A 19,678-nucleotide genomic window follows, 5' to 3' on the forward strand; every position below is an offset into this window, starting at 1 on the left:
AAGCGTTGTAACATTGGTGTAAAAAAAGATGCGCAGGATCTTTTTTCTGGAAACATAAAATCTAAAGAACTGTTACAGACTCAGCAAAAAAGCCACCTGTTTGTCATGGTTCCATTTTTCTGTCAAGTAAGCATTTATCTGACACTTTTATCCAAAGCAATTTACAATTACGACTGAGTACAACTTGAGGGTTAAGTGTCTTACTCTGGGTCCCAACATTGGGGCTTGAACAAGCAACCTTACAATTACAAGTGAAGTAACTTAACCACTCCTGTAAGGAAGGTTTGCATCCACTTGATTTTGCTTATCATTCTGCAAGCAGGACAGCTCCTGCCATTGTAGCACTTCTAAGGATTTTTTACATGCATCTGGAAGGTTGTAAACCACATGAACATGCAGACTTCTGTTCTGCATTTAATACAATCCATCCACTAATTCTGGCTGACAAACCAAAAGAGCAGTTTCAATTGGACTCAGAATAAATTACAGTGCATGGATTCTTTATGGGTATGTCACAAAGAGGTGGGAAACACCATGTCCGCTGTGCATTTTGCCTCTACTGGCACACCTCAGGGTAGGGCTCACAAACACCACAGACACCTTTGCTATATATTTTATATGGATTGTTGTCATTGTGGATATCCTGGACACCATATCATTAAGTGTGTGGATGAGACTGCTTTGGTAGGCCTATTGGAGTGGGATGAAGTCAAACATAGTCCTGTTCTCATTGACTGTTCATTAGTGTGTGGCCTCACACCTGTATCTGATTTTTTCTTTCTTTTATTGAGAGTGTATTTTGTTATTGTACTGTATACTGGTATGGACATTCTACAATTACTTATAAGTAGGGCCCTACCAAAGAAAGGCTTTGTTTAGCTGAAGTTTCAGCAACCCCTTTGTGGTCAGAGGTCTAGATATCCCAATATTAGAACCAACCAAGCAAAAAAAAAATTATTCCCATGGTGATAACCCACAAGGGATAACCCAAGCTTAATCACAAGTTTACACTTCCAGATGCACTTACGCACAGCAGCAGACGTGTTTATTAGCATGACGTGTTCCTGTGATCTGAACCTCTGACTATGCAATTGTCTTACCGTACCCGGTGAGCTCCAGGAACACAGTAAATTAACCTACAGGGAAACACTTGTATGACTTGTCATCACATGGCTTTGCTTATAGTTAAAATTATAATTTTTATTATATTAAATCTATTTTAACATGTTCAGTCCATCTAGATTTGGGTTAGTTTACATCCTATAAAAAGCATAATATGAGCAATATATCTATATGTCACCAAACAGTGTGGCCAGAAAATTTCTTTTGTGTTTCCCTAAACACATCTGGATGTAGGATAAAGGGTGAAATGCTACTAATCAGACCATTTTGCTTTTTTTTTCAATTGTTCAGGAGATTTTATTGTTCAGATTTTATGTTCCTTATACCATGCCTTGACATAAATTCCAACTTTGTGAAGTTAACAGCAAACTGAGTCACACCTGGGCCACAGAAATTCTAATTAAATTCTGGGGCTATTTATTAATTTATTTGGTGCTAAGCAACTATGCCAGTGTCAGTCTAGCCTTCTCAGTGAGCTCTGACTTTTCCTCATTGTAGATATAATTTATCTATATTTAAATATGTTCTCATGACTGTCATGGCTTTTCTCTTTTACTTTTTTTTTTTTTTTCTCTTTTACTGTGCATTTCAGGCATAGACGGACCTATTTAGAGCTCCATAAATTATGATATCTTCAAAACACACATGAGAATGCTGGCTGGCAGACCTCTCTTTTTGCTGACATATATTGCTACATGTTATTCAACCTACTCACCTGTGCAGCATCTATTGTAACTGATTTAGGTATTTCATAGTTAAATTACTTTTATAGTAGCAGATCCAAGCCCTTTTTTCATTTTAGAAAATATTGTGTTTCCATATTATAGATGGTGTTTCCTTTTTTTACACACCAAAATATTTTATTAAAAGCAGAGACATAAAGGATATTGAACCAAAAATAAATCTCATCTACTTAATCCTTTGCATGAATTATTTGCAAACATTTATCTAAACCATGTGTGAGTGGTGAGCTGATATTTGTCTGTAAAAGTATTCTTGAGTCTGAGAGTCAGAGAGGTACTATAAACATGTAACATAATAATTATAAATATTTACAAACACAAATTATTCAATGAAATAGTCCTTACAGAACAAAGGGGTTAAATACAAAGTATTTACATCAGCTTGCCACAAAACCCCAGTGATAGCAAAGCAAATATTAACCTCCCAAAGGCTGCTGGGAAATATGCAAATGAAGTACAAATGCCAGTGGTGGTGATATAGGAACAGTTACTGTAGTGTTAATCCAATGTTTTGCACCAACCTGACACTTTATTTAAAAAACAAATAAACAAACAAAAAACACTACTTTTCACCTTCACTCACTGTCCACTGGTACAAATCTTAAAGGTACAATTTTTAGCTGTATAGTATAATTACAAGTATAAGTATATATAAGTATATATAAGTATAAATGTACAATTCAGTCATCCTCTACCTCATTCATCACTGGTCAGTTTCTCACCTCAGGACCACTGTTCTTATTATGACATGATAGTCACATAGGCCTAGTTGTGGGTGATGAGCTGGTATCAGGGACAGGAATGTTGCAGAAGCTCTTACTACTGAATTGAGAGTGGTCTAAGGGATAATGGGCTAAGGGATAATTTACACAAATTATGCATGTTAACAAGAGCTTTAGATTCTTACTGAGTACCTACAAAGTGTAGGGTAATTGTAAGGTAGATGTTTCTATGTTGTGAGCACCCCTAGTTACGCAAGATGGTAGGCCTTCTCCAAAAAGGTGTTAGAATCCTTTTGTAATGTCATACTGAGCCATGAAAGGTATCGATTGAAGATCTATGAGCTACAATTAAGATCTAGGCTAATATTTTTCATCAGGTGTCATAGTTAAGTTGCTGTATAGGGAACAACAGATCGATCTCTGTATGAATGTCAGAAGTGCTGCATTTTTAGCCTGTGGTCATTAGTTATTAATCGAAGATATTTTTAAGGCCCCTTCAAAACAAAGATGATGGCGTGATCAAGTGTTGATCCCATTTCTTTAACAGCTAATTCAGTTATCAAAAGCGAATATATTTTAATAAAATATAATGTAATATAATAATAAAATGTTATATGTATGTGTCAAAACAATATTCTGCTTTTATCCTTACAGAATGATGAGACATTGGCCTATATACAGGCATTTAGACTTTATAAGGTCCTTCAAACCCAAAAGACTTGCAAATATGCAAACCAACTTAATCATCATGTTGCGACAGCCAGCTTGTACCATCTGTTCCTCAATAGTTCGGAGTTAACATAGCTAGTTGGTATTACCATTTTAGTATCACGATTAGCATCTCTCTGATAGCATTAGCTATAATAATGAGCAATGTTGCAAATTTTAATTTAGTTGGCAGCTCTTAGCTGATGTGTTATGATGTGTATCTAAACAAATAATAGTGATACAGTCCAATGACAGTACAGTCACCTTACATGAATCTGTATCTGTAGCAGAATTAAAATGTTGTACCTGACCATAGTGCACATAGCTAAGTATATATGACGCAGCGCAAAGCGCGTGGATGCTTCACATAAGACAGAATGATAAAACATGCTATTAAAGAAAAAATTAATTGTTACAAATGCAATTAATTAAAATAACGTTAATTATACTTATTTCAAACAGAACATTATGCTCATTTAAATACATAAAATGAAAAAGAGATAACAGCTGCATTAAAATAAATGATTAATAACAGACATAAGGTGCATAAAATCAAATTAAACATATAGATATATAGATGAGATCAAATATAGCGACAGAATAAACTAAGGATTAAAATAAGTAAAACAAGAACAGATTCCGCATAGGAACTTAAGAGTAGATTCTGCCATTAGTGAGGGACCTTTATTTTGAAGAACCGAAATCTAAATGACTGCGTATATGCGTCATCATTGTGTAAGGATGCGTAATAATGCTTTGACACGCGCTTTGCCATCTTTTATGGATTTAACTGTTGAAGAAATGTTATCACGACTGTGCATCAATGCTCCAACTCCCCGCTTCCATTACCAAAATGTGTGCGCATCTGAAACCGTCTATTGTAGACGATTTATTCATACATGACCCGATGCTTTTGTTCTACAGCATTATTCTTAAACTTTCGAAGATTTTTTAGTTGCGATCTATTTTCCCCATTAAATGTAACGTCTTTCTTGTGTGAGCATTACCAATACTGATATAACAATTATCCTGTCGCAGTATAGCCACTGGTGCCATCAAGTGTCAGAAATGTGTTACGGCCGTTAAGACTGACAAAACCACTCACGATTAGTAACTTGGCAACTGTTGTTGACTTCTTAAACATTGACACACTTGCTGAATATATAATGATTTTTGCTCGTTTCTCATCAGATAAGCTTTTCGCCTCTTTAGGTTTATTTTGAAGAACCTTATTAAATGACTATTTTTTTTAAATGATTATACATATTAAATGACTATACATTTACTTATAAATGGCTATACACCTTATTAAATGACTGACTTAACGCATCATCGTTGTGTAAGGATACGTGTAATAATGATTTGACACATACATACATACAATAAAAGATGTAAATACATACAATAAAATACATATAAATGTATTTACATGTATTACATGTATTACATGTAATGTAAATACATACAATAAAAGATGTAAAGACATACAATAAAAGATGTAAATACATACAATAAAAGATGTAAATACATACAATAAAAGATGTAAAGACATCTTTTATTAATTCATTTAGCTGTTAAGGAAATGTGTATCAGTGGCACAAATCTCCACCACTAAGAGGCTATACAACTTAAGCCAACTTGTTTTATTCTATCATACTTGGGTTATTTTAAGGTATGTCTAAGACACCTGAAGCATGATACATTCAACGAAGCCAACAGGTAACATTCCAAAGGTATGTGCAGTTTAAAGAGAGCAAAACATGAATCTCTTCTGGCGGTGCGGAAGTAGAGGCAAGCTTTGGAATATCGGTTCCAGTGTCGAATGAATAGTCCCAAGTTTGTTCACCATGTAACAGAGGCGATGGAGTAACTTTATTGGAGTTTACAGTATTGCATTTATCAGCTGGATTTACCAACTAGATTTATCCCCAGTTATGGAACGCAGATGTAGCCACAAGAGACAGGTGAGGAAAATATGCAGTCGTCCTCGTGTATGTGTGCGCTGATAGTTTACTTTTTTTGAGGGTAAAGTTTAATTTTGGACTTTACTCCCCGCAGTGTGTCTCTCCAATTGAAACTGATTTGCGAGTTATTTAGTAAGGCATCACTGTTATAGCCTAGCAACTACGTAGTGTATTTACTAATTTTGAACTGGGCGCAGTATAAAATTGCTATAAAACTGAAGAAAACGCTAAATTGCTTCTGCCATTAATGATATGCAGCGGCTTTAGCATTCAGTTTCATATAGAGAAGGTTTTCAGGATTACTATGTATCTGAGCTATTACTATTTAAAATTTCCATTGGAATGTTAAAGGGCAGGATGGAAACCAGACCATCCGTGATTAAATTCAATTTTATGTACTTGCCATAATTTTCACATCAGGAAATGTTATATACAGAAAATATAATGGTTCGTCTTTCACTTCTTTCGTTTTTATGTAGTGTAATGAACGTGAAGTTTAGTACTTATAATAAACAGTGACTAGGAACAGAAATAGGATTATATGGCTTCTCAGAACCACAGGTACCTTGGATCACTGTAGTGTTTATATTAATTTACAGTAATACACTTCTTTATGCAATCCTCTTATATGACTCGTGTGAATGCTTGCTGTTCAAATTAGGTGCTTACAGCAGTTTCTTTGATTAAAAAAAAAATTAGAAATGTTTTCATATATTTTATGACACTCTTCTCGTATTGTCGTCGTACAATACGAGAAGAGTGTCATAAACTATATGAAAACATTTCCCAGTGTACTTCTGCTTCTAATTTTTTTTTTTTTTTTTTTTTTTTTTAAATCAAAGAAACTGCTCTGATCATTTGGTATCTTAATCTCTGGCATTTTACTCAGGCCAGTTTAAGTTCACCTAAGGAAGAATCACTGTAGTTATGGTGTACGGTCTTTTGGAGTCTTCAGACAAAATAAAGATTGGTTTGTGTAAAACGTTGTAGATCAGCATTGCAGCTTTGGTGCTTGTTTTGCTTTGTTGTAGTAAACTTTGACCTCTGGCTTTGTACTGAGAACATTTTTTAGAAGGCTGCTTCTTCATTTTCACTCTGCATTTCTTTTTTAATATGCATTTCTCTGTTGTCAACGTTTGCATTTGATAGTGTGACATTGTAATTTATAGCAGGGGAGTATCGAAATGTTGGAAACAATTGGAGTGGTGAAGAAAGAGAATGGCAGCAGTAATCTGCTTCTGCTACCTGCGGTAAGAACCTGTACCATAACACGCATCACTACACCTGTACTACACCTGTACCATACCACACATCTCTACACCTGTACCATACCACACATCACTACACTTGTACCATACCACACATCACTACACCTGTACCATACCACACATCACTACACTGCCATCTGGTAAGAACCCGGTATTGTATTTATTGTCATCTCTTTTAATCCCTGGTCATAATTGCATATTTTTTGTCTGACTCATTTATGTTTTCTATTTTTAGTGCCAATTTCAGTAATAGTGTTGAACTGTGAAATGGTTGTAATTTCAGTTTTGGATAATGCTCTTTCCTCATAAACCCACATTTGAATTAGTGTACTTTTGACATGCTACAGAAAATTGTACAGAATGATTTGTATTGTTTTCTCTTGACATGGGTGAGAATACAGTGAGAATACATATTTTTGTTATTGTTGTAACCACATTGCTTATGCAAAAATGAAAAAACTATAGGATTTTAAGAGCAGATTACTTTCAAGAGCGGGAATGTGAGAAGGAATGTGATTCCTACCAGGTTGTTCTGGCACTAATGCGTCTGTTTATAGTACCATCTATGACTAGTCCCTGTTAAAGTCACTAGTGTCACATGTCTTAAAACGTGGTACCCTTCATAGCACTCCCCTCGGTCTTTTGACTATGTTCTGGTGAGCCAGAACTCAGAAGATAATGAGAGCAAAGGGAGTGTGAAGAAGGAGAGGGACTTCATTAGTGCTTTAAAGGACAAGAATCTGCAGATAATGGTAAGTTTTCATCAGTTAAATTTTGCAAGCAGTGTTATGTTGAGCAGTTATGTACAGTAGCTTTATCTACATTGTTTTTATTGATATTATATTACCTTTTTATGTGGCAGAAATTTGTTGATGATGATAACATTTTCTATGGAATCAAAGCCCCAAAAGAGATTTTTGAGACATACAAACATCTACTTAAAGTGTCTGATGCCTGTAATTGGAGCTGTGCGCATCAGGGTCATATACCACAATCAACGAGGTAATTGCACACAAACTCTCTCTCTCTCTCTCTCTCACACACACACACACACACACACACACACACAACACACACACACACACACACACACACACACACACACACACACACACACACACACACACGCCTAGGTCATACATAAATAACTGCTTTTTTTTACATCTACAAAGCTGAGAGAGTCAATGAGATTAATTTCTAAGTCATGCTTGGTGATCAGACTTATGTACATCAGAGTCATTTCCAGTGTCTCTCTCAGAGAAGATTGTTGAATTTTTACTAAATTTAAACGCCAGCACATTTACAGTTCTGTGACTATTTTTCAGGATACGGATAGTTGACTTTATCTTGCACCATTCCAGCATAAACACTGAAGGTGAGTACAGGCTTCATTAGCGTGTCATTGCTTTAACATTACCTTATAAGATTCCAGCTGCTATTTCAGTATAAAGAGCCATTGTATTTCTGTCCAAGTAAAGTATATCGCTGCTTAATTTATTGAAATAAGATAAATTCACAAAATCTTATTATTAGCACATCCTCTCTCTATTGCTCTCAGGTGGACCAGAGTTCCTGTCAGACCTTATTAAAAGCAACGTGTTTGCAGCTCAGTTTTGTCTACATGAGGTTGGAATTAATACTAAAAGAACTGTTCTTTCCTTTCAGTATTCATTTATTTTATTTCTAATGTCTTACAACTTGATATATGGTCATTACCTCTCTTGCAGTACAAGCAGAGTTTGCCCATGACTTTAATCCTAGTTCTCTCATTTATTGTTTTACACCCACTTCTCAAATAACAATTATTTTTTTGTCAAATAGCATTGTTTGAAGGTATCATACACAAAGTATGTTGTAATCCTATATGCCAGGATGTCTTTTCTTTGGGTTTTCCCTGAGTGCTGCATCATGGCTTTCACATTCATACCTCAGTTCTAAAACAGAAATGAAAAAATGCTTTTTTTCACCTATTTTTTGCCTTATGAATTATTTAAAGACCTTATGAATTCAGTGTATGTTGACACAGTTAGTGGTGTACCATGAGAAGGTGAACTGTAACTGTGCAAATACAAGCACAGTTGCAAGTATTGTCTGTCAGTGTAAAGAGAATAACAACACCCTACAGCTGTGGTCCATTTACCGTCACTTGCATAAAATTCCAGACAACATCTTATATATTCATTCTTAATTTTAGAAAGAGGAACAAAAAGTATTGAGAAAAAGCTGGGCTCGGTGGACGGCCTGTTTTAATGGGCAACCCATAACGAATGTAAGGTAGTGTGTATTAATCTCACTCAAAACAAACTATAAGACAAGTAGTCACGGGGCTAAAGACAAGCTGAGATTCCCATTTGTGTGTGTGTAACAGGAACTACTTTGGGGAGAAAGTCGCTTTGTATTTCCTGTGGCTGGGATGGTACACATTTCTGCTGATCCCTGCTGCTGTGCTGGGGATCATTGTCTTCCTTTATGGCCTAGCATTCATCAATACTGATCCTCTCATGTGAGTTTGAAGTTATTAGCTTAATGCTATAGTAAAGATAATTATATTTGTCAAAATATGTGTATGCGTTTGTTAGTTTTGCTGTTTTGCTCCATTCAGTATACCGGCATTAACTAAATGCTGGAGTACCATTAAGTATTCCAGTACCACGTAATTCTAAAAATAGTGTTTTTCATTTACACTTTATTTTAAGAACATATTTGAAAGCTATAGGTTTTAAGTAGTACTCAGAAAGGTCTGTGCTCTCTTTACTCTGAATGCTGTTTGTTAAAAAAGGTTGTGTCTCGGACATAAAACTCCCTCTATGGGAGGGCACAAAACTTTGAAATCAGTGTTTCACCCAAACTAGCCACATATTTTGAAAGAGCTGTGTTTGGTTTAGGTGATGTAAACAGATAGGATTTACTTATATGATGTATGGTGTGCAATCTCTAACATTCTACAGGGAAATGCTACCTAATCCAGACATGTTTCATGTCATGGAACTGTGATGTCAGAAACTGGAACCTTTTTATGCCATTACTTGTTCACAGAGCAGTTTTCTGGCATACACTCCATGACACACAAACATCTTCATCATGTGTCATCACGTTTCATCTTGGGTTCATTCAAAAGGTGCCTGTAATGCCAGTTGGTCCTCTTCACATCCACTCCCTCTCATGGCATGGATGATCTCCTTTCAGAAGCTCATGCGCTCAACTCTGCACTTTACTGCTGCTCCTCTAGGCTTAACACATTTAGAGAATCCTTGGAAGGATTGTCTTAGTTTGGGCAATATCAGCTTTCTTCCACGGCTACTGCCTGATGGAGACTCAGCATCATATACACCAAATATTAGGATAATTCTCAGTTATTGTTTGGAAAGCAGATTTTTATGCAAAACCCATGGATTACACTAAATAATAATCGCAGCTAATGCATTTCAGCAAGCCAGTCACAAAGTTCTTTTTAGGAAGTGTGCCTCTAGTGTGAGCCGAGAGCAAGTCAACAGTACAAACCACATCCTGAAAAAATGTCACAAGCACAGTATGCTCCAGAGACCTTGCTTAATGGGGTAGAAATTCTTCAAATCCTACTCCTTCAATCCATCTACTCATTTTTGTGATTATCTTCTGTAGTTTTTGTGAGTAATTTACGATGAACTGGCACAAAGAATGATCGATGGTTAATGTTGGATTGAGTTGTTTATATTGCCAGCGAGACACCACTGTTAATCATGCAATCTGACACAATTTCTGTTCTACGCAGGAAGCAGCTCAGAGGTTTTGGAACATTTAACTAATATTAAGTTGTAATAATAATTGTAATAATACATTTATGCTTCTTTAATCTTTACTATTTAAATTATTTTCTGAACCATGTGAAACCAAGTTGAACAGGAGTTTTAATCTTCTCACAAAAGGCTTGGCTGGTTAAATATGACCACATTATGACTGATAAATCTGAAGGCTCTTATTAGTTTTAAACAACAGCTAGGTGTAAATTTTGGTCAGTAATCAACCACTTGCTTGTGATTTATAATGCCATAATGCCACTTGAAAAGCTCCTTAGATCTTAAGAGTAACAAATAATTTGTCTGGATTTTAGTGTTCCTAGAGTCGGTCTGTTGGGTTCTAATTCATAAAGTATATTTTCTTAACAAGTGTGCATGCCTGTGTGTGTTTGTGTGGTGGTGTGTGCATGTACAAATACATTGATCACAGAAAGGAAGTGTGTGAATCGGACACTATCATGTGTCCACTGTGTGATAAGAGATGCAGAGTCTGGCAGCTCTCTGATACGTGCACATTTGCAAAGGTATTCTCTCATGCATATCATCTAATACAATTTAAATAACCTTATATTTACTGAATTCCTTTTGTTTTGCATCTTGCAGTAAATTTATTGATACCTATCCTGCTGAATCCATGACCTAAACAGTTTAGTTTCTTGCTGTAACTCATGATTGAATGTGCCATTTAGTTAATCGATCTTACACAAGCTTTAGGTGTTTTGAGTAGGGAAAACCAATCAGCAAGAGTACTTTTTTTTTTACAGTGGTTGGAAAACATTCCTCACAGGAACCACTCTGAACTGATGAGATAGCTAGAGTTAGCTAGAGTTAGCTCACTACATGTTGTACTTGACATTTACTGCCCAGAAGAACAGTGATAAGAGCACAGGTGTCACAATCTGTCTTTCTCCCTGTGCAGTTTAGCATGCTTTTCGATAATGAGGGAACAGTCGCATTTGCAATGTTTATGGCAGTCTGGGGTAAGTTCTGCTCTGTGCCTTCAAACTGTAAATTCTCAGGAGTACCTCTCACACCTTGTTTAACGTGAGAAAATCACGGCTTTTCTCTTTCAGCTACTGTGTTTTTAGAGTTCTGGAAATGCCACAGAGCATCATATGTATATGAGTGGAAGGTCTTTGACTGGTGTGAAGAAGAGGTAGGAAAATATTTTTTCACACTTTAGTACAATACCAGTACAATGCAATAAATAGGGTACTCTAAGAATTCATAGAATTAGACTGAACAGGTAACGCTGATAGCTTCTTTGTGTGCATGTGCATGTGCAGGAGGAGCTGATTCTGGAAATTGTGAATAATTATAACTGTGAACCAAGGAATCAAAGTCACTCCTACCTACGGAGCACAGTAATAATGGTGTTGGTGACACTCATGGTGAGGACATCAAACTCACCTTTCATTCCGCTCTCCATATATACACATGAAGCCATGAGCTGACCCAACAATGGATATAAAACAAAGATGTATATACCCCAGAGTTAATAAGATTTTTTAAAAATCTGTGTGTGTGTGTGTGTGTGTGTGTGTGTGTGTGTGTGTGTCTGTGTCGGTGTGTATCTGCACAGCTGCTGCTGATCATTGGCTTGACACATGCCTTGGTGGTCTTCAGGGTAATAGCCAGCGTGGAGTTTGCTAAGCACACTGACTGGCCGTTCCTCAGTGAAAACTCCATTATAGTGGCTTTCTTGCTAGCAGCTGTACTGCATTTCATCACAATAACAGTCATGACTCATGTAAAACACACTTCCTCTCAACCTCTCTTTTAAGAATGTTTTGTAAATGAATCCCTTTATCTTATAACTACAATAATGCTGTCTAGTGCTTTCTCCAATATGCCATAGACTTTACTGAAGGAAAGAGTTTCTATCCAAATTAAACAAAAATAATCACCATCTCACTCTTCACCTCTTATCTCCATCAGGTCAATCGAATAGTGGCCCTAAAGCTGTGCGAAATTGGTCAGTGGAAAAAAGACATTCCTTAGGATTTGTAACACTGCCACTACAGATCAGTTAATTCATCCTTTTTCTCTTTTAGAGAAAGTACGGTCCCACGATGCCATTGAAAGGAGTTTCACAGTAAAGATGTTCACCTTCCAGTTCTTCACTCTTTTCTCCTCACTCATTTACACTGCATTCTTCCTTGGCAGGTAGGGACACATGACAGAGCAAAATTACATTGCTAAATACTTTATAAATATTTGAACAATACCAGTGCTTTGAGTTCATGTTGATGTGTTCCCGGATATGGAGCACAGCATTTATGGTGATGTTTTCCCCAATATGCAGGACAGTGTATATGTTTATGTTTTCCAGGATAAATGGACATCCTGGGGGTTATGTGAGGATAGCTGGAATCTGGAGATTAGAGGAGGTGACTCCATTATGTTCAGTTTTACACTGATCAGCATTATCGGGGAGGTTACATTCAAAATGTCATATATTATTTAGTATGTTTTATTTTCACTTTCAATTGTATAAGGTTCAAGGTTCAAAGTGTGTTGTATTAACAAGGTTTGTTAAGGTACATTGAGTATTACTGTGTACATTATTTTTGATAAAACACCGTGAAAGGAAATGTAAAATGACTGATTATGTAAAGTGGGCTCGAGCCCAGGTCAGCTAGGTGACGACACCAACAGCTCACTGGGTGAGTACCCACATGCTAAGGATGGTGGGCCCGTGTGCAGACCAGTTAGATCTTGGATCAGGTAAAACAAGAGGAAAAACTAAACACCATGCCAGAGAACAAAGGATGCCACGGGAAAACGGCAACCCCGATGCACGAGGAAAACCAAACTAAAACTTCCCAAACAAAACCAGAAAACGGGGAGGAACTTTAATGGCTAAGGGAAGCCTCAGGAGAGAGACAGACTCAAGAGGGAAAACTCGAGAAAGGAGGGGACGTGTAAAAACACGAACACCCTTGCAGACAAGAAGTGAGGTGTAGCACGAGGGTTCACAGACCTCAATACCTGAAGTTACCAGCTAGAAGCTTGGCTCAAAACTTTAGCAAAAACCCAGCAGTGAATGACTGGGGTCACTGGGGTTATATAGATCTAGCCTAGCTGTTGGGCATCAAGGCTGATTAGTATTATAGTTGACTCAAGGCCTCCCTCTGGTGGCCGGAGGGGGCCTTGGCTTGGTGCCAACACTTACTTTAATAACTTTATTATATCACAGAAGTAACTTAGATGCTTTAGTCTTTGTTTCTTAATTGTTGAGCTTAATAAAATAGGCCTGCATGATTTATAAAGCCTATTACAACAAGATCAGGCCTACCTTAAAAACAAAACAAAACAAAAACAAGGGGCTTATTTGTGTAATGCATAAACACTTCACAGTTATTAAGCTATTAGATTAAACCAGTTATATCGACATAAAAGCAATTAATTGGCAGTGGTAGCTCAGTGGTTAAGGTATTTGACTGGTAATTGGAAAGATTCTGGTTTAAGTTGCCACTGTTGGGCCCCTGAGCAAGGTCCTTAACCCTCAATTGCTCAAGTTGTAATCAGTCATAATTGTAAGTCGCTTTGGATAAAAGTGTCAGCTAAATGTCATAAATGTAATGTAGTAATTAATTCAAAACTGGGTTTAAATGTTGACTTGGACATAAAGCATAAACTGTTGGGACATATTTGAGGAGCAAAGGGTTTCTGGGCACAGTGTATTTGAAAAATCAAATTAGCAAACGGTACTTATGATTTTTAATGGTCTCTGCACAAGGTATGCTATTTAGGTTTTCCACCAGGGGGTGCTATGAACTGACAATGTGAGTGATTTATTGCTCTTCTGTTCAGTGCCACCCTAGTGGTTGTCTGATGGACCTGTTCATTCAGATGGGCGTCATCATGTTCCTCAAACAGACCATCAGCAATGTGATTGAGTTCTCTGGCCCGTAAGTCAGGAGTCTGTTAATGTGAAAAAAATTCAAGGTGGTTATATTCATGAAGAAAGTGACTAAGGGTTTGTTTGTGTTGTATATGTGCCTGTTTTTTTATGTTTTTGATGTTTTGTATTAGGTGTTCATACACTCTCCTCACAGCTGGCGAATATGTAAGCACCTGCTCTCTCTCCACAGTTGGTTCATGCGCTGGTTGAAGAGAAGGAAGAGTCGGAAACTGAGGAGAAAAGTTTGTCAGTGCTTGAAGAAAGAATGTATGGTAGCCACAGCAGGGAGTGCTGAACTGTGTGACAATTGCAAAATTAAAGATCTGCTCAGGAACTTTGATCTGAAGCATGTCGACAGCTTCAGCCTTTTCAATGAGTTCCTAGAGATGGGTAGAGTTATATTTTTATAGAGGCCATCATTCACTATCATTGATTTTTTTCAGAATTTGTTAATTAAAATTTTACTTATCATGCGCCCTCTCCTTAGTTCTGCAGTTCAGTTTCACCACCATCTTTGTGGCGGCGTTTCCTCTGGCTCCTCTGCTGGCTCTGCTCAACAACATCATCGAGATCAGGCTGGATGCCATAAAAATGGTCACCTTGGAGCGCAGGCTGCTGCCCAAGAAGACCAAAGACATTGGTGAGGCTAGAGGCTGATGCTTAAGGCCTGGGCTGTGTGTATATGCATAAAAGAGCAATGGTAACACATGGCTGTTGATTGTTTTTTGGTGAGGACATTTAAATAAATCCAGTTTATATACAAAACCATTAGATATTCTGTACATAATGTGCATAAAATATTTAATGTCTAACTAATAGATAAGTCATGTATGTGAATTTTTGTATGTGCATCTTGCATTTAGGTGTTTGGACAGATGTGCTGGAAATAATTGGTGTGCTAGCAGTCATTGCTAACGGTATGGTCATTGGGATTACGTCTGATTTTATCCCTCGTTTGGTATATCGCTACCGCTATGGACCCTGTGCTTCCTCCAATGCTACTGATGTTGAGTAAGCCAAACTATCACAGTACACAGAGCAATTACATGGAAAATGCCACATTTTCATAATAGTACATAACAGCATTCGCTTTCTTTCACACAGTTGTATGTCTGGTTATATCAAAAATACTCTGTCCATTGCTAATATCAATGATGAAAACATCCGAAGAGACTTTTTACCACTACAGCTGATTACGCACAATCAAATGAATGTGACATACTGCAGGTACTGATAATAATGGTTGTTTAGTGCAATTGCACATTCATTGAAAGAAATTTTAATCCCAATAAGATCTTAATTATATGTGTTCTATCAAATCTGTTATCTTCACCTGGAGCTCATGTGTATATGATATTTTCGTTGTGTTTTGTGTTTCCATAGCTATAAAGATTATCGGAGTAATGAGGACTATACCTTGACCAGTCAGTTTTGGGTCATCCAGGCAGTCCGTTTTGCTTTCATCATTCTATTCGAGGTATTGTAGAGCAGAGAATAATAAAGATAAGACAAAATATAATCACATATAATTTCACATATAATCACATGGCTTGGTGACGTCGTTTTAAATTCTGCTTACTCCCTGTGTCTCCCCTACCATCTTGACCCAAAATATGTTCCACCTCTATTTGAGCAGCATGTGGTGGTGGTGTGTAAGAGCATAGCAGGGTGGTATGTCCCAAGCTCTCCTTTAGAGGTGAAAAACAACAGGCTAGAAGACAAACTGCACAGACTCAAGAAAGAGCTGAGGTCAGTGTCAACTCTACTGACCTACTGGAACCAAATCAGCTGTGATTATCATTTTTCAAAATAAATTGAACGTTGAATTTTTGTATGCAGCTTTAGCAGAAAACCAAACCCTCGGTATTTTGGTTCGTTTCATTATTAAGTTTGCCATTGTACCTTACTGAGCTGCTGATGCACCATAGAATTTAGGTGTACAGAGTATTATGAATTAATGTGAATTCATGATACATTAATGCATTTACATGGGCAGTTTTTTATAGAACACAGAGTTAGCTCACATTAATGATAAGTTTTCACAGCATGATAAATAGCAGCAACAGCTGAAAAGGCAGTCCATTAAGCATCCACCAGACTAGCCTTTGAGGATGCATCTGAAATACGCAAACCTTTATACATCGTCTATAATGGGCTTTATGTACCTTAGTTTTTATATCAGCCATCATCAGTTCTTCAGTGATGTATGAATAATTTCACTGTGAAATTGAGCAAGTCAGGGTGTTGGTGTCAGAGTCAACCAAACTAAACAAAAGGAAGCCAATTATGGCATTAAATCTTTGGGATTTTTTAATTATTTCATCTACTAGAAAACTATGACTGGCTAATACATGAAGGAAAAGTAAAAATGAATACTGTATATCCCTTGCAATTGCATGGAGCAGGGTCAGTTGCACCGATTGTAAGTCCTGAATTCACCAGAACATTTTAATTAACTGTTTTGTACTTTCCCACAGACCTGAAAGAGAAAGATGTACTCTGTCTGAGAATGCCTGACAATAGGTATTCCCCAAACCAAGAGTCTTCGACCACAGAACAAATTCAATTGTCAATTTCTGAAACCACTAAGCAGGTGTCTTAAACTTCACTGAGAAGGCTTGAAGGAGAAACACTAGCTGCTAGCCTGCAGTATGTTTCAATATGCATCATGACTCAACCTTTATAGAGCATTTTTCAAAGTGAGTCTATGTTTGACTTTTCCCTAATATATTATGCATATAGTTATGTGCAAAATAATGGCAGTGTGTTTAAAACAACTCAGAAAAAGATCAGTCCTCATAATAGCATTTATTTCCATATACACACAGACACTGGGAGCACTGCACATTCAATTCCAAATGAAAACATGAACGAAATATAAATGTTTAAACTGAAAATGAAGAAAAAAGAATATTGGATTTAAAAAGAAATAGCAGTATCTTCATTTTCATTTACAAACTCCAATATTTACAGTATAAACTGAAAGTTGTTTACAGATTTAGCTTTTCTGTTGATCAGTGAACTAACATTTAGTTGTATAACCTTTATTTCTGATAACTGCTATACATCTGTGTGGCATGGAGTCAACTAACATCTGACACCTGCGAACAGATATTCCAGCCAAAGCTGACTGGACTACATTCCACAGTTCTTCTGCATTCACGGGTTTTGCATCAAAACCAGCATTTTTGATGTCACCCCACAAATTCTCAATCGGACTGAGGTCTGGGGATTGGGCTGGCCACTTCATAACATCAATCTTGTTATTTTGGAATCAGGATGTTGCCCGCTTGCTGGTATGTTTGGGGTCGTTGTCCTGCTGAAACACCCATTTCAAGGACATTTCTTCTTCAGGATAAGGCAACATGACCTCTTCCAGTATTTTGATATATTCAAACTGGTCCATGGTGCCTGGTATGTGATAAATGGGTCCGACTCCAAAGTATGATAAACATCCCCAAACCATTATGCTTGCACCTCCATGTTTTACAGTCTTCACAGTGTACTGTGGGTTGAATTCAGTGTTTAGGGGTCATCTCATAAACTGTCTGTGGCCTTTAGACCCAATAAGAACAATCTTGCTCTTATCTATCCATAGAATGTTGCACCACTTCTCTTTAGGCCAGTCAATGTGTTCTTTGGCAAACTGTAACATTTTCAACACGTCTTTTTTTCAGCAATGGTACTTTACGAGGGTTTCTTGCCAACAGTTTGGCTTCACATAGGCATCTTCTGATTGTTGCAGTACTCACAGGTAAATGAAGATCTTCTTTGATTTCCCTGGAGCTGATCACTGGATGCTTCTTTGCCATTCTTGTTATTCTATGATCTACGCGGATGGTAGTATTTCTTTTCCTACCACGTGTTTTGGGTTTTGTTTGCCATTTTAAAGGATTTGAGATCAATTTAGCTGAGCAGCCAGTTATTTTCTGCACTTCTTTATATGTTTTCCCCTCTCCAATCAACTTCTTGATCAAAGTTCTTTCTCCTTCAGTACAATGTCTGGAATGGCCCATTTTACTCACTGAGCAAGAGCTAAAACCAGCAGGTACAACATTTACTGCCCTCCTTCTTTAAATAAGGGCCATAAGTGTGACCTGTTTCTTCATAGAATGAATGACCTCACTAATTGAACTCCACACTGCTATTGATTTGATCATGCCCCTTTCACTGAATGAGTCAATTACACCCAATTAGCAGTGTGCATGTCATGACTGTTGATTCTGTTGGTTGCCCTTTACTCAGCTACACCTAGTCATGAATTTTTTCCCATGTTGTATTATCTTTTCTGCCAAAATCAATAATTAAATACATTAGTGAAGGTAGACTGCTATTATTTTGCACATAACGGTATATAGTTTTGTATTTTTGTGTCTGAATTTATACTTTTATTCTGCCTAATTGTTTTTCATATGTTTTAACTGCATACAATTTTGTTTATTTGTTACCCTTTTACTTCATGGATACAAGAAATATGTACATGAAGAATAGATTTGTTGATGTTAATCATACAATTGTACATTCAGCCTAAAAATGAATGTATGCAAATGAATTATGTTCTATTATAAGAAGGAGAATGTCATAAAAGTACTGTTTTCTTAACAATGAATAACAAAAATCCATATTATGTGCCTAATGACACTGTGAGCAGGTTTGACATGGGTTGTAAATAGAAATTCATGCACAAAAAAATCTCCAGCTTTTGCAGAACTGGGCCTGTTTCCTAGACAAGTAGATTCACATCAGTGAAATCAGGCCTCCTGTTTGAGGAAAGAGAATGCATTTAGAATACACTTCATATAGTTCTAGTATATCAACAAGCAGATGTATCCAGGCAGGATTTACTACCTTGGACCTTAGCACTACGCCCATATTTTCCAGGTTTCACAGAGTAAACATAATGATCTAAGATAAGGTCCCATCATGTAATTCTAGTCGGTGTTATACAAAAGGCCTAATTCCAAATCAGCAGTCTTACAGCATTCTTACTCTTAGAAGCGTGCTGGTAAATATGGCATGGTATACCAAACCAGTCATGCTGCCTGGATGAGTGAAATTCTGCAATAAATGTGTAATTAATGCTGTTATTATTGCAGAAAGCAGTGACAGCCTGTTTTTGGAATTACTTTAAATCCAACATGACTGTTCAGATTAACTAGTCACTAGTAAAACACACACAGCATTTTAGCTTATAATAGAAAGCAAAATAAACAACATACTTAAAACGCAAAGCTTTTTTTGTAAGGCTGTCCAAGTACTTATGAAAGAATCGTTTTAAGTATTTGTACTTCATCATTTTCACTTTAGTTGGCTGTATTTATTTGGTTTGTTTGCACACACACACACACACACACACAGAGAGAGAGAGAGAGAGAGAGAGAGAGAGAGAGAGAGAGATCTATCAATTGAGTTGTGACTTTCCGTATAGGAATCACTGCGAGGTTATGTCAGAACATTTTGTATTCGAC

The 19,678-nt window shown here is 36.9% G+C and overlaps 1 protein-coding gene across 1 annotated transcript; it reads left to right on the forward strand.

Moving 5' to 3' along the window:
- The first annotated feature begins 5,229 nt into the window (after nt 1–5,229).
- LOC113573127 (anoctamin-9) lies at nt 5,230–16,727 on the forward strand. Its single transcript, XM_027003199.2, has 24 exons — nt 5,230–5,259; nt 6,432–6,509; nt 7,154–7,279; nt 7,390–7,529; nt 7,853–7,902; nt 8,086–8,153; nt 8,722–8,801; nt 8,896–9,030; nt 10,734–10,827; nt 11,223–11,283; nt 11,377–11,459; nt 11,590–11,694; nt 11,886–12,053; nt 12,242–12,278; nt 12,358–12,469; nt 12,636–12,693; nt 14,120–14,217; nt 14,401–14,600; nt 14,698–14,850; nt 15,074–15,221; nt 15,315–15,437; nt 15,594–15,687; nt 15,847–15,959; nt 16,688–16,727. The coding sequence occupies exons 1-24, from the start codon at nt 5,230–5,232 to the stop codon at nt 16,725–16,727; spliced, it is 2,394 nt and encodes a 797-aa protein (XP_026859000.2).
- Nucleotides 16,728–19,678: the final 2,951 nt, after the last annotated feature.

This window comes from Electrophorus electricus, chromosome 2 (assembly GCF_013358815.1).
Source record: "Electrophorus electricus isolate fEleEle1 chromosome 2, fEleEle1.pri, whole genome shotgun sequence".
Lineage (NCBI taxonomy): Eukaryota > Metazoa > Chordata > Actinopteri > Gymnotiformes > Gymnotidae > Electrophorus > Electrophorus electricus.

Bases quoted from the DNA above. Each gene is read 5' to 3' on its own strand.
- LOC113573127 (XM_027003199.2), top strand. From the start codon at position 5,230: ATGGAACGCAGATGTAGCCACAAGAGACAG. The intron at 12,054-12,241 runs GTAAAACACACT...TATCTCCATCAG, and splicing joins CAATAACAGTCATGACTCAT to GTCAATCGAATAGTGGCCCT. The intron at 12,694-14,119 runs GTGACTCCATTA...TCTTCTGTTCAG, and splicing joins GAATCTGGAGATTAGAGGAG to TGCCACCCTAGTGGTTGTCT.